A 22,078-nucleotide genomic window follows, 5' to 3' on the forward strand; every position below is an offset into this window, starting at 1 on the left:
AGAAGAAAGGGAATGAATGTTTATAACTGAATAAGTTTACATTTGCATTTTTTTTAATGAATTAAGTAACGCTTTTGACAACCTTTTTTCATATAGAATGTGAGATGTAAGAGGATAATGCATACATTTATCATTTGTTTTCAAAACGGTTACAAAAAAGTGGGACCCCAAAAATTTACTGTCAGAGCCCATTTTTATGACTTGATGGGGTCCCATCAATTTGAAAATTTGTAGCACCAACACTGATGGAGTATTGGTGCGTGTAAAACAGCAGCAGGCGGCTGTGGCCTGCGGGCCGATTCTAATACTAATCAAATATCATCCCGGGGTCCATAGATCATTAATTCGTGGGCCGGATCTGGCCCGCGGGCCTTGACTTTGACACACAGGGTATAGATTAACTGCACTATTAACACAAATTGGCATGCACTACTTGGCTACGACCAGCAGAGGCACTGTTGATTAGAACAACGTGCCACCAGCTAGGTCAGTGGTCCCCAACCTTTTTGTAGCTGCGGACCGGTCAACGCTTGGAAATTTATCACACAGACCGGGGGTCGGGGGATTGTATATATATATATTTTTTTTTCCATTTTTATTGTTATTTTTTTGTCATAAAAAAATACAATCATGTGTGCTTACGGACTGTATACCTGCAGACTGTTATGATCTATATTGATATATAATGTAGGAACCAGAAATATTAATAACAGAAAGAAACAACCCTTTTGTGCGAATGAGTGTGAATGAGTGTGTGAATGGGGGAAGGAGGTTTTTTGGGTTGGTGCACTAATTGTAAGTGTATCTTGTGTTTTTTATGTTGATTTAATAAATAAAAACAAAAATTATTTATTTATTTTTTATTTCTTGTGCGGCCCGGTACCAATCGATCCACGGACCGGTAACAGGCCGCGGCCCGGTGGTTGGGGACCACTGAGCTAGGTAACGTCAGTGTAGAACTCTGCTATGGCACAACTCTGCTGAAACAGGAGTTCAGCACATTCATAAAGAGACTCTCCCATCTCATTAATAAAATACAATTAAACAAATGTCCCTGGTATTACAGGAAGAAGCTTCTTGTACTATAAAATGCCATTTTTTTTGGCTAAATAAACCAGAACCTTTAGGAATTTACAATGTTACGATTGCATCAATTCACGCAAATTCCGAAACTTCCGCATAGGTTTAATATGTCTCACGGCATGAATAATATGGTGCGTTCAAGTACCGTCAACACTAGTGGGAAATAGTAATGTTTAACAAAACACACGAATGAAAACAAAACAGCATGAAGAAGCCAAAATAACAGTACATTATTTTTCAAATAAAATTATCTTGCTTTTTTTCTTAAAAAATTATAAGCTTTTACTTAAAATTCACTGTAGGTATTTAAGAAACTATTTAACTTTTTATTTTATTTTATTTGCTTCTAAAAAGAATTTGCAGCCCAAGGGAGGGGAGTGGAATTGGTGGTTGGGGACCTCTGGTACAAACAACAGTTAAAACATCATTACTGTATTTCTTTCCAACACTTTGCTCACATTTATGTATACATTAAAGTATATTTCTTAACTTGTCTTGAAGTCCAGAGCTTCTTAGTGCTAAGGTTACAAAACACATTGAAAACATTTGTGAGAAATACATAATTACACGCTGATGCAATTTAACTGAAAACAATACGCCTCAAACCCTACCACTTCTTGAAAAAAAAAAAGCCAGCAAAATCCTGTATGGAATTACATTTTCTTTTTTTTACCATGTGTTGCATTTTTCATGTTACACTTAGTTTATAGTGGCCCCTTGTGGTCCTTCCTCCATCTACAACTGTTAGCAGCAACTTTAATTTAGTTTTTATACTACCTTTGTCACTCAGATTTAGGATGGGTACCTTTCACATTCATCATGAATCCTCAAAATTAAATTCGATACTCAGTTGTACCAATGTTTGGTACTTTTGTGTATGTTCAAATAGGTTAATAATTGTTGATTGTTTAAAAAAAAACAGTATTATAATATGTAATATTGATTGAACATTTAACACTTAACTGTGCGGTCTAGCTATCTTGTTTGTAAGTACTGTATTATGTCGTAGACTTTGCATGCAGTTGCAATACCGAGACGTTCGTGTATGGTGTGCTGCCTTAGCCAGGAAGTAGTCTTTGCCATTAAGCTGAATGTGCTAGTGTTTTCTTTTGTTGAGCCCTAGAAAGTGCTTGTACTGCAATTATTGTAACTATTGCCCACCTGCTGTTTGATTGAAATGTGCATATGAGTGGTAGTTTTCATTACCAAATTTGGAGGTGTTGAAATCGATCCATCCATCCATTTTCTAACGCTTGTCTCTTTTGGGGTCGCGGAGGGTGTTGGAGCCTATCTCAGCTGCATTTACCCTGAACAAGTCACCACCTCATCACAGGGCCAACACAGATTGACAGACAACATTCACACTCACATTCACACACTACGGCCAATTTTAGTGTTGCCAAATCGCCATGCAAAATCGCTAATGCTAACCTTTAGCATGGCTATGGCAAATCCAGTGTAAACTAGATTTGAGCTAGCGCATTTGAAAAAAGTGGACCCTTATTGTACTTTTGAGCTCCTTCTTCTTGCTTGGTTGGCATTGAAAATTGTAACATTATTTAAAGCCAGGCTGGCTGAGTCCTCTCTAAGTGTTGACTGTTTGTTTCCCGGCAAAGTGCTTGAACCGGCGCCGAGTTTGCAAAGTATCAAAATACGACACCTTTTTGATTTTATATTAATAATAATATTAACTGGGATTTATATAGCGCTTTTCTAAGTACCCAAAGTCGCTTTACATGTAGAACCCATCAATCATTCACACCTGGCAGTGGTAAGCTACTTTCATAGCCACAGCTGCCCTGGGGTAGACTGACGGAAGCGTGGCTGCAATTTGCGCCAACGGCCCCTCCGACCACCACCTATCATTCATCATTCAATTCACCGGTGTGAGTGGCACCGGGGGCAAAGGGTGAAGTGTCCCGCCCAAGGACACAACGGCAGCGATTTTTGGATGGTAAGAGGCGGGGAGCGAACCTGCAGCCCTCAGGTTTCTGGCACGGTTGCTCTACCCACTACGCCATGCCGCCCCGTTATGTGACTTGGTACCCGGAAGTACTGACGGACTTTTGTCGGTACCAATAAAAATACTGAATTCAGTACTCCATCCATCCATCCATTTTCTACTGCTTATTCCCTTCGGGGTCGCGGGGGGCGCTGGAGCCTATCACAGCTACAATCGGGCGGAAGGCGGTGTACACCCTGGACAAGTCGCCACCTCATCGCAGGGCCAACACAGATAGACAGACAACATTCACACTCACATTCACACACTAGGGCCAATTTAGTGTTGCCAATCAACCTATACCCAGGTGCATGTCTTTGGAGGTGGGAGGAAGCCGGAGTACCCGGAGGGAACCCACACAGTCACGGGGAGAACATGCAAACTCCACACAGAAAGATCCTGAGGCCGGGATTGAACTCAGGATTACTCAGGACCTTCATATTATGAGGCAGATGCACTAACCCCTCTTCCACTGTGCTGCCAATTCAGTACTCATCCCTACTCATATTGTAACAAGCAGATTCTTTCTACATGCTGCATTACTAATGTTCTTAAAAAGAAGACAATATTGTTTGTAAACATTAGATTTTTTTTCCCCGCCCGCCAAAAGTCTAACTTAAAAATGCTTTATTATTGTTTTTTACTTAATGATAGAAACAGGAAGCAGAAATGTTAGTGAAACACACATTTTTTGCAACAGTCCACTTGCGTTGGGGCCAAATGGTGCAATAACCAACAACTTCCAGCAGATGGTGCTGCCCCTACAGGACTGGAGTGGAACAAATATGATTGTAATTCATATCATGGACAATACAGTAGTTTCCACTCCGATTTTATGATATTTTGATGGCCTATAAATAATTTAATCCCCAAAAACACAATCTTCATTCTTATTTTTGTCACTTTTTAACACACTAAAGCCTTCCCAAAAGCCGTATTGTAAGTCAAATTGTAGATAAAGGCGGCAGTGGCAGCCTTAAAAGGGGCAATGATCGTTCAATTAGGTGAGAGTGATGTTGTTACCTGGCACCAATATTGTGATGGCGGTCTGCACTGCTTTACGGAGGATGTTGTCCAGCGCAAACATCCAGTGAGGCTTGATGTTGTGGTTTCGCAACACTTTGTTCACCTGAAATAGCAATGAAATAGTTTTATGAGAGTCTTTGAACTATAAACTGAGCTATTGGCTTGGCTTTTTTCCTCTACTTTCTTAAACCAGTAGGTGGCATCAAAGAGCCACCTTCCTGCAGGATTACACAATGGCTTCCCAGACTGTGTGAAAACATCCACTTATGTCATTTCACTGGCAGTGCTGCTTCTAAATGCACACTGACCTTTTTTCCTTAACAGGATGGGCCATTATTACTGACGGAGAACCCTTTGTATTGTCTCTTTAAGGGCTATTTTGCAATTTATCTGGCTGACTTCAAGGCTGAAACATGGCAGCATGCTGGTGTAAAATGACAATTAGTGAAGTCGTTACTTTAAGGAGAAGTACTTCTGCCTACAAACGTGGACTAGTTAAAAATCTAATTGAGGTCTTCACTGCAGGCTCCACTTTGATACTTACAGCATCCTGGAAGCCGAACAGTACGACCTGCAGCTGGCTTATGGCCGTGCTATCGAAATCCAGCTCCAGCTTGAGTTGAGACAACGTGCGGGCAATGATTTTCCTGTCGGCCATGCGGACAAAGTCGGCCAGGCTGACCACCAGAGTGGAGATGTGCTGAGGCTTCAGCTTCATTTCCTCCGATCCCTAGAGGTTCGATGATGATGGGGAGGAGGCAGAGGGAATGAGTTTTCTCAGTGTAGCAATACAAGCGCCTATGTCTCATAGCACACCTGTGTGAGGGCCTCCGTCAGGTTGGCCACCACCTTGTCCAGGTCCTCTGTGAGGATGTGGTGCAGGGTGGCTCGCCTCTCGCTGTCTTTCTTCAGCATAAAAAAGCCTGAATCCTTCTCCTCAGGCGATGGGGGGGCACTGTGGTCCTCAAAGTTCTCGACTGGGATGCTGAAACACAAAGTGTTAATTAAGTTAAGTTAAAGTTATAGTACCAATGATTGTCACACACACTAGGTGTGATGAATTTTGTCCTATGCATTCATACTTGCCAACCTTGAGACCTCCGATTTTGCGTGGTTGGGGGCGTGGTTAAGAGGGGAGGAGTATATTTACAGCTAGAATTCACCAAGTCAAGTATTTCATATATATACAGGTAAAAGCCAGTAAATTAGAATATTTTGAAAAACTTGATTTATTTCAGTAATTGCATTCAAAAGGTGTAACTTGTACATTATATTTATTCATTGCACACAGACTGATGCATTCAAATGTTTATTTCATTTAATTTTGATGATTTGAAGTGGCAACAAATGAAAATCCAAAATTCCGTGTGTCACAAAATTAGAATATTACTTAAGGCTAATACAAAAAAGGGATTTTTAGAAATGTTGGCCAACTGAAAAGTATGAAAATGAAAAATATGAGCATGTACAATACTCAATACTTGGTTGGAGCTCCTTTTGCCTCAATTACTGCGTTAATGCGGCGTGGCATGGAGTCGATGAGTTTCTGGCACTGCTCAGGTGTTATGAGAGCCCAGGTTGCTCTGATAGTGGCCTTCAACTCTTCTGCGTTTTTGGGTCTGGCATTCTGCATCTTCCTTTTCACAATACCCCACAGATTTTCTATGGGGCTAAGGTCAGGGGAGTTGGCGGGCCAATTTAGAACAGAAATACCATGGTCCGTAAACCAGGCACGGGTAGATTTTGCGCTGTGTGCAGGCGCCAAGTCCTGTTGGAACTTGAAATCTCCATCTCCATAGAGCAGGTCAGCAGCAGGAAGCATGAAGTGCTCTAAAACTTGCTGGTAGACGGCTGCGTTGACCCTGGATCTCAGGAAACAGAGTGGACCGACACCAGCAGATGACATGGCACCCCAAACCATCACTGATGGTGGAAACTTTACACTAGACTTCAGGCAACGTGGATCCTGTGCCTCTCCTGTCTTCCTCCAGACTCTGGGACCTTGATTTCCAAAGGAAATGCAAAATTTGTATGGTTGGGTGATGGTTTGGGGTGCCATGTCATCTGCTGGTGTCGGTCCACTCTGTTTCCTGAGATCCAGGGTCAACACAGCCGTCTACCAGCAAGTTTTAGAGCACTTCATGCTTCCTGCTGCTGACCTGCTCTATGGAGATGGAGATTTCAAGTTCCAACAGGACTTGGCGCCTGCACACAGCGCAAAATCTACCCGTGCCTGGTTTACGGACCATGGTATTTCTGTTCTAAATTGGCCCGCCAACTCCCCTGACCTTAGCCCCATAGAAAATCTGTGGGGTATTGTGAAAAGGAAGATGCAGAATGCCAGACCCAAAAACGCAGAAGAGTTGAAGGCCACTATCAGAGCAACCTGGGCTCTCATAACACCTGAGCAGTGCCAGAAACTCATCGACTCCATGCCACGCCGCATTAACGCAGTAATTGAGGCAAAAGGAGCTCCAACCAAGTATTGAGTATTGTACATGCTCATATTTTTCATTTTCATACTTTTCAGTTGGCCAACATTTCTAAAAATCCCTTTTTTGTATTAGCCTTAAGTAATATTCTAATTTTGTGACACACGGAATTTTGGATTTTCATTTGTTGCCACTTCAAATCATCAAAATCAAATGAAATAAACATTTGAATGCATCAGTCTGTGTGCAATGAATAAATATAATGTACAAGTTACACCTTTTGAATGCAATTACTGAAATAAATCAAGTTTTTCAAAATATTCTAATTTACTGGCTTTTACCTGTATATATATATATATATATATATATATATATATATATATATATATATATATATATATATATATATATATATAACAAATACTTGACTTTCAGTGAATTCTAGCTATAAATATATATTTATTTTATATATATATATATATATATATATATATATATATATATATATATATATATATATATATATATAAAATAAATACTTGAATTTCAGTGTTCATTTATTTACACATATACACACACATAACACTCATCTACTCATTGTTGAGTTAAGGGTTGAATTGTCCATTCTTGTTCTATTCTCTGTCACTATTTTTCTAACCATGCTGAACACCCTCTCTGATGATGCATTGCTGTGTGGCACGCACAAAAGTGCTTTCATCAAATGCACTAGAGTCTGGAATCTTCCATCTCTCCCTAGCATGGCCCAAAACCGGTCAATCTGTGCTTCCTGGGGAAGATCTTCACTGCTAAGCACTTGGTAGTCCACTACTTCTTCCCGGAGGCTATCCAGGTCCAATCGCAGCTGCGGCTTGGAACTTACAAGCGTATTTCTTCATCTTACTCTTCGCCGGCGTCGCCACGGCTGTATCTTCCTCGTTCGTCTGCTTCGTCTCCTTGTTGTGTGCGCAGTTGTGTACTGCACTCTCTAAAAGTCCTAGATGTTATTGTCACATATGCATGTACAGTAGATGGCAGTATTGTCCTGTTTAAGAGTGTCACAACATTGCTGTTTACGGCAGACAAACTGCTTTACGGTAGACAAAAACGTGACTGCTGTTGTTGTGTGTTGTTACCGTGCTGGGAGGACGTTAATGAAACTGCCTAACAATAAACCCACATAAGAAACCAAGAACTCGCCCTCGAATAATTCTACAGTTATAATGTGATTGGGCAGGCACGCTGTTTATATTGTGGGAAAGCGGACTCAGGTCCGCATGGAGCTGGAGGGGGCGTGGCCTCCAGCTCCGCCTGAATTTCGGGAGAAAATTTGTCATGGGAGATTTTCGGGAGAGGCGCTGAATTTCGAGAGTCTCCCGGAAAATCCGGGAGGGTTGGCAAGTATGTCTGCATTTGACCCATCCCCTTGTTCACCCCCTGGGAGGTGAGGGGAGCAGTGGGCAGCAGCGGTGCCGCGCCCAGGATTCATTGTTGGTGATTTAACCCCCAATTCCAACCCTCGATGCTGAGTGCCAAGCAGGGAGGTGTTTTTATAGTCTTTGGTATGGCTCGGCCGGGGTTTGAACTCATGACCTACCGATCTCAGGGCGGACATTCTAACCACTAGGCCACTGAGTAGAACTGCGCTTAGAAGATGACCACAATGCAATGTTCCCTCTAATTTTTCATGTGTGTGAGCAAACGCACAAACACCCTGAGCATTCAGTGGAATACAGACGTGCACACTGTGGCTATACCAGCAGCACATTTGTCTCAAACCTGACATAACAATTTAAATGTCTTATTATTATAATCAAGTGACTAGTCAATTTCAAGAGATTATTTTCTAATATATGTGATTTAGCCCACTTAGATATTGTTTTTTTTTTAATCAGCTATGCACTATAGTATTTTATGCCTTGGTGGGGGTCCTGCTTTGGAAAGATTTAGTTCCCCTTAAAACATTCACATGTTGCATGAGATGAAGTGTTTATTAACTTTCTGTTCGTAAAATAAATATTTTTATTAGCAATTATGTAGTCCCGTAACATCATTTCATGATTAATATCCAAAAAATAACATTCTTAACAAATGACAGTAGAATAAGCACACTGATTGAGGAGTCATAGTAAAACGACCTGAAATTTACACTTTACGTGTAGTGTTGGAGTTGTCCAACTTTTTGTGTGGCCATAAACGCACCAGTGGCTAATTGCCATAGTGTATGTGTTGGTGCAGGTGAGAGAGAGAGCAAGCGGCTGCTGTTGACATAACAGATGACAAAGAGTTGCTTTTGGCTTGGTTTGTACGGTAGACAACGACCAGTTTTGCTAGATAAAAGTATTTTAAATAAAGTATTTCACACATTGTTTTGGTGTGGTTATGGCCGACAAACAATTTCGCTAAATAAAAGGGACTGATGGAATTCCTGTCCTCCTTTAAGTGTCTCCACAGACGTTACAATAATTTAAGTGTTGACAAACATTGTTTTATCTGTTGTGGCCGCCTTTCGTCACCTGTTACTCACAGTTGCATTGCAAAATCATACAAAACAAATGATTTGTTTATTTTGTTTAGAGTGGGATTTGATTTTTTGCGCGGCATAGATTTGCTGTGCGCAGAGGACGCGTGAGGAGTGCGCAATTGCGCAGATGCGCACCTTAGAGGGAACGTTGCCACAATGTATACAATTGTATACAAACTAGGGGTGTCCGATAATGGCTTTTTGCCGATATCTGATATTCCGATATTGTCCAACTCTTTAATGACCGATACCGATATCAACCGATACCGATATCAACCGATATATGCAGTCGTGGAATTAACACATTATTATGCCTAATTTGGACAACCAGAAGATAAAGGTACTTTTTAAAAAAATTCATAAAATAAGATAAATAAATTAAAAACATTTTCTTGAATAAAAAACAAAGTAAAACAATATAAAAACAGTTACATAGAAACTAGTAATTAATGAAAATTGGTCAAATTAACTGTTAAAGGTTAGTACTATTAGTGGACCAGCAGCACGCACAATCATGTGTGCTTACGGACTGTATCCCTTGCAGACTTTATTGATATATATTGATATATAATGTAGGAACCAGAATATTAATAACAGAAAGAAACAACCCTTTTGTGTGAATGAGTGTGAATGAGTGTAAAGGGGGGAGGGAGTTTTTTTGGGTTGGTGCACTTATTGTAAGTGTATCTTGTGTTTTTTATGTTGATTTAATAAAAAAAAAATAAAAATAAAAACAACAACAACAAAAAAAACGATACAGATAATAAAAAGAACGATACCGATAATTTCGATATTACATTTTAACGCATTTATCGGCCGATAATATCTGCAGGCCGATATTAACGGACATCCCTAATACAAACGTTTTCAAATGATGTCAATTAGTGTCAGGTTTGTTATCTGTTCAAAAAAATGTTTTTGTTTGCTTCATTTTATGGGAACTTCCTTGAAAGGAGAAACAAAACATAACAAACCTATACTGGCAAAAACCATGAAATTCTGCATGATCTTATTAGACAAAAGCAGTAATTAGTAGGGATGTGCCGATTGACCGGCCACTCATCAGTATCGGCCAATTTTCATGAAAAAGTAAGTGATCGCCATTGCCAATTAATGTATTTTACCGTATTTTCCGCACTATAAGGCGCACCTAAACATCTACAATTTTCTCAAAAGCTGATAGTGTGCCTTATAATCCGGTGCGCCTTATATATGGACCAATATTGAGCCACAACAGGTCTCGCAACTACGGGATGCATAACGTAACCCCAGCTTCTACTGTAGCGTCTATTCTATGCGCCTTATAATGCGGTGCGCCTTATAATGCGGTGCACCTTATTATGCGGTGCGCCTTATAATGCGGTGCGCCTTATACATGAACAAAGTTTTAAAATAGGCCATTCATTTAAGGTGCGCCTTATAATCCGGTGCACCTTATAGTGCGGAAAATACGGTAATGCCCATCACAAACACCTTCTATCCCTTATGGCTGACGCAGTGTTTATTTTTAGTGCCACGGCTGACAAGCGACTAGTAGCTAATTGTGTGGAGCGCTCCCCTAAGCTAATAATAATCACCTCCATCACGGCAAATAAACTGCATTTTTTGTATTTCAAGTACCATTTTTACTGGAGGACGAGGCTAAACATCTCAAACACAGAGAACAAGCCTGGAGCAGGCATGCTAAAAGCTAAGATAACTGCTAAGAGAGCTTGAAAGCACACCATGGATGAGAGTCTCGAGAGAGGATAATATAACAACTGTTGGTGTGTCAGCGTTGTCACAGTCAGCACACGTTTTCAATACCAAGGATGATGTCAGTACCGTTTTTTTCGGACTATAAGTCGCTTTTTTTTTCATAGTTTGGCCGGGCTCCAGTGCGACTAATATATGTTTTTTTCCTTCTTAATTATGCATTTTCGGCAGGTGCGACTTATACTCCGAAAAATGCGGTATATTTTTTTTTATTTTTTTTTTTAGTTTTTGTTAATGTTAACAAACTCAGGGAACAATTCCCTGGACACAGGAGAATTTAGAGGGCAAAAACTAAAGGATTTAAATGAGTCGTCAATTGTACGGTAGTTAGATTTTTTTTTTTAGTTATCGTGTACTATTGACTTTGTTTAGTTCAAACAATGTACGTAATAAAAGAGAACAGGGAACTAGTTTAAATATTCTGTTTATATTGCTAAACTGTCAATAGCACTCACCATAAATACATTGAAAACTTTAGGTAATACATGTGATCGTGTCAGTGTTGGTATCAGCCGATCTCATTCACGGATGATCGATATCGGAATCAGCAGCAAAAATCCCTGATCGGAACATCCCTAATAATTAGGTTTCTTGATGCTGCAACGACTTGTCCAGGGTGTACCCCGCCTTCCGCCCAAATGCAGCTGAGATAGGCTCCAGCACCCCCTGCGACCCCGAACGGGACAAGCGGTAGAAAATGGATGGATGGATGTTGAATATGATGAATAGAATTAGGGCTGTCGAACGATTCAAATATTTAATCATGATTATTTACGTTTTGCACATAGTTAACTTAATTAATTGTAATTATTCACAATTAGAAGTGCTTTTTTTTTAATCTCAAGTAATAAAATGTACACCCAACAAGGTGTGATCTATAGAAATGTTTTTTTTTTTTTTTAAACATTATGTTTTTTTTAACAGCGCAAACAGACATTTTCACTTGGGGTCTAATCTAGTCTTTTAGTCCTTTCTCTTCCTCCCATTATGAAATATATATATACAGTATCTCTCAAAAGGATATTTTATATTAGATTTTCCCCACTAATTCTCCCTTTGTTTCATCACTTGTTTCTCTGTCAGTATGGGTTCTGGCGTAATTCATACTTGCCAACCTTGAGACCTCCGATTTCGGGAGGTGGGGGGTGGGGGTGGGCGTGGTCGGGGTGGGAGGGGGCGTGGTGGTGGGCGTGGCTAAAAGGGGAGGAGTATATTTACAGCTAGAATTCACCAAGTCAAGTATTTCATATATATATATATATATATATAATATATATATAACAAATACTTGACGTTCAGTGAATTCTAGCTATATATATATACGTATATATATATATATATATATATATATACATACATACATACACGTATATATATATATATTTATTTTATTATATGTATATGTATATATATATATATATATGTATACGTATATATATATATATTAATTTTATTATATATATATATATATATATATATATATATATATATATATATATATATATATATATATATATTAAAAATACTTGAATTTCAGTGTTCATTTATTTACACATATACACACACATACCACTCATCTACTCATTGTTGAGTTAAGGGTTGAATTGTCCATCCTTGTTCTATTCTGTCACTATTTTTCTAACCATGCTGAACTCTGATGATGCATTGATGTGTGGCACGCACAAAAGTGCTTTCATCAAATGCACTAGATGGCAGTATTGTCCTGTTTAAGAGTGTCACAACATTGCTGTTTACGGCAGACGAACTGCTTTATGGTATATAAAAACGTGACTGCTGTTGTTGTGTGTTGTTGCCGCTCTGGGAGGACGATAATGAAACTGCCTAACAATAAACCCACATAAAAAACCAAGAACTCGCCCTCCATCATTCTACAGTTATAACGTGATTGGGCAGGTATGCTGGTTATATTGTGGGTTAGCGGACTCAGGTCCATGAATTTCGGGAGAAAATTTGTCCCGGGAGGTTTTCGGGAGAAGCGCTGAATTTCGGGAGTCTCCCGGAAAATCCGGGAGGGTTGGCAAGTATGGCGTAATTGCACATGCGTCATTTGCGTGAGTGTGTTTGGGGGCATGTCAAGTCCACCGGAGATGCAAAAAAACCAGGAAACATTCAGTAGAAAAGGACAAATTACCTACCGGTGCAGTCGTGTTGTACAAACCCCGTTTCCATATGAGTTGGGAAATTATTGTGTTATATGTAAATATAAACGGAATACAATGATTTGCAAATCATTTTCAACCCATATTCAGTTGAATATGCTACAAAGACAACATATTTGATGTTCAAACTGATAAACATTTTTTTTTTGCAAATAATCATTAACTTTAGAATTTGATGCCAGTAACACGTGACAAAGAAGTTGGGAAAGGTGGCAATAAATACTGATAAAGTTGAGGAATGCTCATCAAACACTTATTTGGAACATCCCACAGGTGAACAGGCAAATTGGGAACAGGTGGGTGCCATGATTGGGTATAAAAGTAGATTCCATGAAATGCTCAGTCATTCACAAACAAGGATGGGGCGAGGGTCACCACTTTGTCAACAAATGCGTGAGCAAATTGTTGAACAGTTTAAGAAAAACCTTTCTCAACCAGCTATTGCAAGGAATTTAGGGATTTCACCATCTACGGTCCGTAATATCATCAAAGGGTTCAGAGAATCTGGAGAAATCACTGCACGTAAGCAGCTAAGCCCGTGACCTTCGATCCCTCAGGCTGTACTGCATCAACAAGCGACATCAGTGTGTAAAGGATATCACCACATGGGCTCAGGAACACTTCAGAAACCCACTGTCAGTAACCACAGTTGGTCGCTACATCTGTAAGTGCAAGTTAAAACTCTCCTATGCAAGGCAAAAACCGTTTATCAACAACACCCAGAAACGCCGTCGGCTTCGCTGGGCCTGAGCTCATCTAAAATGGACTGATACAAAGTGGAAAAGTGTTCTGTGGTCTGACGAGTCCACATTTCAAATTGTTTTTGGAAACCGTGGACGTCGTGTCCTCCGGACCAAAGAGGAAAAGAACCATCCGGATTGTTATAGGCGCAAAGTTGTAAAGCCAGCATGTGTGATGGTATGGGGGTGTATTAGTGCCCAAGACATGGGTAACTTACACATCTGTGAAGGCGCCATTAATGCTGAAAGGTACATACAGGTTTTGGAGCAACATATGTTGGCATCCAAGCAACGTTAGCATGGACGCCCCTGCTTATTTCAGCAAGACAATGCCAAGCCACGTGTTACATCACCGTGGCTTCATAGTAAAAGAGTGCGGGTACTAGACTGGCCTGCCTGTAGTCCAGACCTGTCTCCCATTGAAAATGTGTGGCGCATTATGAAGCCTAAAATACCACAACAGAGACCCCCGGACTGTTGAACAACTTAAGCTGTACATCAAGCAAGAATGGGAAATAATTCCACCTGAGAAGCTTAAAAAATGTGTCTCCTCAGTTCCCAAACATTTACTGAGTGTTGTTAAAAGGAAAGGCCATGTAACACAGTGGTGAACATGCCCTTTCCCAACTACTTTGGCACGTGTTGCAGCCATGAAATTCTAAGTTAATTACTATTTGCAAAAAAAAAAATAAGGTTTATGAGTTTGAACATCAAATATGTTGTCTTTGTAGTGCATTCAATTGAATATGGGTTGAAAAGGATTTGCAAATCATTGTATTCCGTTTATATTTACCCATCCATCCATCCATCCATCTTCTTCCGCTTATCCGAGGTCGGGTCGCGGGGGCAGCAGCCTAAGCAGGGAAGCCCAGACTTCCCTCTCCCCAGCCACTTCGTCCAGCTCTTCCTGTGGGACCCCGAGGCGTTCCCAGGCCAGCCGGGAGACAGTCTTCCCAACGTGTCCTGGGTCTTCCCCGCGGCCTCCTACCGGTCGGACGTGCCCTAAACACCTCCCTAGGGAGGCGTTCGGGTGGCATCCTGACCAGATGCCCGAACCACCTCATCTGGCTCCTCTCGATGTGGAGGAGCAGCGGCTTTACTTTGAGCTCCTCCCGGATGGCAGAGCTTCTCACCCTATCTCTAAGGGAGAGCCCCGCCACCCGGCGGAGGAAACTCATTTCGGCCGCTTGTACCCGTGATCTTGTCCTTTCGGTCATAACCCAAAGCTCATGACCATAGGTGAGGATGGGAACGTAGATCGACCGGTAAATTGAGAGCTTTGCCTTCCGGCTCAGCTCCTTCTTCACCACAACGGATCGATACAGCGTCCGCATTACTGAAGACGCCGCACCGATCCGCCTGTCGATCTCACGATCCACTCTTCCCTCACTAGTGAACAAGACTCCGAGGTACTTGAACTCCTCCACTTGTTTATATTTACATGTAACACAATTTCCCAACTCACATGGAAACAGGGTTTGTACTTTAAAGCGACGTAATGACAGTTTGAATGGTGATGGCGAGCAGCAATTTTCGCCACTATGAATGGGTATGAACAGGTACTGACACATCTGGCGCTTCTGGGTGTCTTCATCATCATTTCTACCAATTAGGATTGATAACGGATTTTGTGGCGCCGAGTTATGGACATTTCGTGTTTCGTGGCAAACAATTAGATCAAAGTTTAGCGCTATGCTACGCCCACGTCTTATGGCGTTGCCAAAATTTCTTCGCAATATATCATCGCTCATCTGTTTAGTATCTGTAATTTTAACTGTGGCTCAATTGGTCAAAGCCCCTAGCTGGAGTCCATTAAAGTACGACCCCTGTTTTTGTTCGAAAAATGGCAGACGGAAACTAAGATGGCTGACTTGTTTGTTTTCAAATATGACTTCTTGAGGACTTTTAAGTGCATCTTGTCATGATAGACGTGTCCAGCTATTTTTGTGTCTATACGTGAAACTGGTGTAGGGAGCTATTTTTTTTTTTTTTTTTTTTACTAATTTACAAGGTGGTGATCGTGAGCCAATTTTAAAATTGTGTTTTTCGGGACCCCCAAAATAATTATTGTGATGACAAAAAAGCAAGCTCAAATAGGCAACCGCATGTTCAAAAAAAGTCCAACTGTAACTCAGAGCAATGTTGATGGAAATAACTTGCCATTCAATATATCTTAGAACAGGGGTGTCAAACTCTTTTTTATTGAGGGACAGTGAATACAGTGTTGGTGCTAGGAATCTTCAAAACGGGGTCCCAGGGACCCCATCAAGTCATAAAAATGGGGTCCCATAGTACATTTTTGGGGTCCCACTTTTTTGTAAGCGTTTTGAAAACAAATGATACATGTATGCATTATCCTGTTGTATCTCACATTCTATATTGTGTTTTGGAAAAAGGTTGTCATAAAAGTGAATAATGTCAACTCACTACACCGGTATGTTTTAGCGCTTTCATGGCGAGTTTATTGACAGATATAAGTAAGAACTTTACACTACTTCATATTACAAATGGCACTAAAATATTTACTACTAAAACATTTTGATAGATTTTTTGAACGCCGTGTGTAATCTTCTATATTTTCAATGGGACATTTAAAATGTCGGTGTTGTTTACTTGAGACGTATCTCTTATGTTTGACTGCCATCTAGTGGTCACACTTATAATTACACCCTGTACCAAATAAAATAGTGTAGCGTCCCAGAAGAGTTGGTAGTGCAGGGAATTGTGGTATTTGTTCTGTGAAGTGAAGTGAAGTGAATTATATAGCGCTTTTTCTCTATTGACTCAAAGCGCTTTACATAGTGAATCCCAATATCTAAGTTACATTTAAACCAGTGTGGGTGGCACTGGGAGCAGGTAGGTAAAGTGTCTTGCCCAAGGACACAACAGCAGTGACTAGGATGGCGGAAACGGGATCGAACCTGGAACCCTCAAGTTGCTGGCACGGCCACTCTACCAACCGAGCTATACGGTACCGTTCTGTTGTGTTTATGTTGTGTTGCGGTGCAAATATTCCCCCGAAATGTGTTTGTCATTGTTGTTTAGTATGGTTTCACAATATGGCACAGGTTCATGACAGTGTTGGCGTTGTTTATACGGCCACCCTTAGTGTGACATGTATGGCTGTTGAGTAAGAATGGCCTTTATATATTTGTACATGGGATATCCTAAATCGAAATGTTCATTAAAATTGGCTATGAACATACAGAATGACAGCATTTCCTGTCATCTTCCATTTAAGGCCATTTTCACCCCTACCGATGGATCAAAAGTATTGAGGTGGGTAAGCTCAACTTTGGAAAACATGGCAAACAAAACGTCCGCGAAAAGCGATGATCGGTAAAAATTAATACATAAAAAAACGTGCGTCCAGGGGACACGTGGACTTCCGGGATTTCGCATCCTTTCTGGTTTCAAGGCGTAAAAAGACACAAAAAGTACGTTAATGCCAACGCTGGAATATATATGTGAAGTGAAGTGAAGTGAATTATATTTATATAGCGCTTTTTCTCTAGTGACTCAAAGCGCTTTACATAGTGAAACCCAATATCTAAGTTACATTTAAACCAGTGTGGGTGGCACTGGGAGCAGGTGGGTAAAGTGTCTTGCCCAAGGACACAACGGCAGTGACTAGGATGGCGGAAGCGGGTATCGAACCTGCAACCCTCAAGTTGCTGGCACGGCCACTCTACCAACCGAGCTATACCGCCCCGATATATATGAAAATAAACGTTTAATAGCCATGTTACACAATATACAAAGGCAACTGTTTTTGATTATAATAATATTAAAGGCCTACTGAAACCCACTACTACCGACCACGCAGTCTGATAGTTTATATATCAATGATGAAATCTTAACATTGCAACACATGCCAATACGGCCGGGTTAGCTTACTAAAGTGCAATTTTAAATTTCGCGCGAAATATCCTGCTGAAAACGTCTCGGTATGATGACGCCCGCGCGTGACGTCACGGATTGTACAGGACATTTTGGGACAGCATGGTGGCCAACTATTAAGTCGTCTGTTTTCATCGCAAAATTCCACAGTATTCTGGACATCTGTGTTGGTGAATCTTTTGCAATTTGTTCAATGAACAATGGAGACAGCAAAGAAGAAAGCTGTAGGTGGGAAGCGGTGTATTGAGGCCGACTGCAGCAACACAAACACAGCCGGTGTTTCATTGTTTACATTCCCGGAAGATGACAGTCAAGCTTTACCATTGGCCTGTGGAGAACTGGGACAACAGAGACTCTTACCAGGAGGACTTTGAATTGGATGCACAGACGCGGTACCGTGAGTACGCATGCAGCTGCGGCTTCCAAACATTTGACCGCTTGCCCGTACGTGCGTGTCGCTATGTGCATGTCACGTACGTAACTTTGGGGACTTTGGGGAAATATATGTGCTGTATGAACTTTGGGGAGGTGAACGGTACTTTGGGCTGTGGGATTGAGTGTGTTGTGCAGGTGTTTGAGTTGTATTGGCGGGTTATATGGACGGGAGGGGGGAGGTGTTTGTTATGCGGGATTCATTTGTGGCATATCAAATATAAGCCTTGTTGTGTTGTGGCTAATAGAGTATATATATATGTCTTGTGTTTATTTACTGTTTTAGTCATTCCCAGCTGAATATCAGGTCCCACCCGCCTCTCACAGCATCTTCCCTATCTGAATCGCTCCCACTGCCCTCTAGTCCTTCACTCTCACTTTCCTCATCCACGAATCTTTCATCCTCGCTCAAATTAATGGGGAAATCGTCGCATTCTCGGTCCGAATCGCTCTCGCTGCTGGTGGCCTTGATTGTAAACAATGTGCAGATGTGAGGAGCTCCACAACCTGTGGCGTCACGCTACTCGTCTGCTACTTCCGGTACAGGCAAGGCTTTTTTATCAGCGACCAAAAGTTGCGAACTTTATCGTCGATGTTCTCTACTGAATCCTTTCAGCAAAAATATGGCAATATCGCAAAGTGATCAAGTATGACACATAGAATGGACCTGCTATCCCCGTTTAAATAAGAAAATTGCATTTCAGTAGGCCTTTAAAGTGTAGAACATATGCAATTGCATGTGCAACATTTTCCTGTCAAAATTAAAATAACAAATACATTTAGCCAGCAAGTGCTTTTTTATTTCCAGCCTTTCGAAGGCCACATGAATGATGTTTCGGGCCACATAAAATATGTGGAGGACCGCGTGAAAATAAAGTGGCGGACGACATAAAATTATGTGGTGGACCACATTAGAATTGTGTAGTGTGCCATTGAAATTAGTCCATGTACAAATGAAGTGGCGGGCCACAATAAAATTATTTGGCAAACCACATAGAACGATGTGGCGGGGCACCTAAGAATGATGTGGCGAGTCAGATTTGGCCCCTGGGCCTTGAGTTCAGGGCCGGCCCTTGGCATAGGCCGTATAGGCAAATGCTAAGGGTGCCGTCCATCAGGGGGCGCCACGCCAGTGCCACAAATGTTGGAGGAAAAAAAAAAAAAAAAAGTTGGTAGTATTATTTCTAAATACAAAAAATAATCCCACGTTAATTAAAATGCAAAGTAAAGCCTATTTAATAGAAATATTATTATTTGTTACACCCCCCACCCCCCCCTCCCCCCGCACGGTGCGCCCCCTCCCTTCCCGTATCATGACTCTTTTTGGACGTCACCACATCAAAAAAATCAACACAAGATGTCAAAACGGCCAAAATTGTCAGGTGCCCAGGGAAGAAAAAAGAGAAAAGAAGAGGAGGAGAAACGAGAAAAGACAGAGGTAGCAGGTAGGTAACGTTAGCCTACATGAAATTATTTGTCTGTTACAGAATGTGATAGTAACCTGGCTTTTTAGCATTAAGCTAATGTTACATGATTCGGCAATTGCTAATCAATAAATAGCTAGTTCTGTTTTAACGTCGGGTTAATATTGTGGAGGGGGCTAAATTGTTATGGAAAATAATAATGTAATGTTAGGTAATTACAGTACTCCCACCTTACATTCCTCAGGGACATTTGTATTAGATCTTTTAAGCAGGTGTTTTTTGTTTACATTGTTATTGCCTTCTGGTTAGCTAATGTTTGCCCTGCAGGTAATAGTCACTTTTCCACCCCTTTATATGTTAGGTATAGTTGTAAGTAAAAAAAAAAAGGTCAAAGACAAAGCTATTCGGTTTCTTGTGAGTATATACACTTCACTGCCGATGTGGGGGGGCGCCACCTAAAATCTTGCCTAGGGCGCCAGATTGGTTAGGGCCGGGCCTGCTTGAGTTTGACACCTACGCCTTAGAATATAAATGATTGTTAGTGTCAACATGCTCTGGCTCATTTTACCTGAGGAAAAGGGATCTGGGCCCCTTGACGTCGCGTTCACTGTAGCACTTGACGCTGGGCTTGAAGATGAAGGGGTTGGTGTTGAGGTCGTTGTCAGGGGAGACGGAGCCATACTCGCTGCTGCTGCTGGTGTCCTCCACCACCACCGGTACTGGCAGGGAGATGCTGCGGAGGTACTCTAAAGGACAAATTAGACGTGAGAGGAAAATCAAGCAAACAATAATGTGTGATGGTAACGTCTAACTGCATGAATGTATACAGTAAAACGTGCAAGAAAAGTTACAGGGAAAGATCCACAGAAAAACAGATCTGTCGATGCCAAACTTCTTGATCTTGTTTCTGGAAATAGGTTCTTGTTTTAGATTTCAAGTGTATTTTTTCTTCTAATTTTAGGTTGAAATCTGCTTACTGAGGGTCCACTACCTGCATATGTAGAAAGGCCATTCTACCAAATCAGTGCTATTTGCATGTTATAAAAATTCTCTTCATTTCCTGTCTTTTTGCAACAAGAAGCGTGATTGTACACATGATGAACTACTCAAAATATGTCTTGGCTCGTCTCAGGCAACTTTATACAATTTTACTACACAGTACCTAAGCTGAAGATGACTCATTTGAGTAACATGAGTGAAAGTAACAGGAATGCGTTTTTGGCAGTAGAATTAGCAATACATGACATATACCCACATAGCATTCAAGCTAATAGTGTGTAGACATAGACGCTAACACATTAACGTCAAATCCCCCAATTCCTAGTTGAAATATCATTGAATATACACCTGACCATGTGACTTGTGGAGTATTAAATATAATATATATTATCAGAGGGGGTAATGTGTTAAGGTACAACAGGGACTTAAGTGTGAATTTTCACAAAATAGTTTTTTGTTTTTTTTATTCGAATAAACTAAAAGTATAGCTGGGATGAGGAATAACACACATATGTGAAAAGTATAACATTTTGTAAGGCTTTTAATGGTAAATTTTGATAGGTCTGGATTCCTAGGATGCAGAGACTGCATTTTTAGGAAGTGGGGACAGACAAAAATAAAGCTATTTTTTTCCAGTGTTTAAGGTAATCTTAATTATTTTTTAATTGACTTATGTTTAATTTAAAAAAATAAAAATAAAAAATAAAAAAATATATATAAATATACATATATATATATATATACATATATATATATATATATACACATACATATATATATACATATATATATATATATATATATATATATATACAGTATATATATATATATATACACACATACATATATATATATATACACACACATACACATATACATATATATATACACACACACATATATATATATATATATATATATATATATATATATATATATATATATATATATATATATATATATATATATATATATATGGACAGAAGCATCACCAAATCATACAAAAAAGCGCAACCCAACACCTTACAGAACATCCACCTGGAAAATAAAAGGATCGCGGCTGAACTGGACATTGAGGACAGGGTGGACGCCACAGCCAACAAGGAAGCCTTCATCACATTGAAGGACCACAAACCCAACTTCGCAAATAACCCAACATGCCGATTAATAAACCCAACTAAATCTGAAATAGGAAAAATCAGCAAAATAATCCTGGACAGAGTCAACACAAAAATCAAGGACAAAACACCACTCAACCAATGGAGAAAGACAGCAGCAGTAATCAAATGGTTCAACAACATCCAAGACAAACAACAGCACAACTTTATCTCCTTTGATATCGAGGAATTTTACCCTTCCATCACGCAAGACCTACCGACTCAAGCACTAGACTTCGCCTCAGACTACGACTCAATCACAGGCAACGAAAGAAACATCATCATCCACGCAAAAAACTCCATTCTCATCCACAACAGTACACCATGGCAAAAAAAGAACAATGCAACATTTGACGTCACTATGGGAAGTTTTGACGGAGCAGAAACGTGTGAACTCGTTGGGAGTTTCCTCCTCTCCCAGCTCGCT

At 40.4% G+C, this 22,078-nt stretch overlaps 1 protein-coding gene across 1 annotated transcript in view; it reads right to left on the minus strand.

Annotated features, from left to right (window-relative positions):
* map3k5 (mitogen-activated protein kinase kinase kinase 5) overlaps positions 1–22,078 on the minus strand; it is a 198,083-nt gene that overhangs the window by 23,077 nt on the left and 152,928 nt on the right. The window contains exons 22-25 of the mRNA XM_061987193.2: positions 20,064–20,241; positions 4,928–5,096; positions 4,656–4,841; positions 4,109–4,214 (exon numbers count right to left, since the gene is read on the minus strand). Coding sequence (XP_061843177.2) covers positions 4,109–4,214; positions 4,656–4,841; positions 4,928–5,096; positions 20,064–20,241 — 639 coding nt within the window. The remainder of the gene's footprint in view (positions 1–4,108; positions 4,215–4,655; positions 4,842–4,927; positions 5,097–20,063; positions 20,242–22,078) is intronic.

Source organism: Nerophis lumbriciformis, linkage group LG26 (assembly GCF_033978685.3).
Source record: "Nerophis lumbriciformis linkage group LG26, RoL_Nlum_v2.1, whole genome shotgun sequence".
NCBI classification, from domain to species: domain Eukaryota; kingdom Metazoa; phylum Chordata; class Actinopteri; order Syngnathiformes; family Syngnathidae; genus Nerophis; species Nerophis lumbriciformis.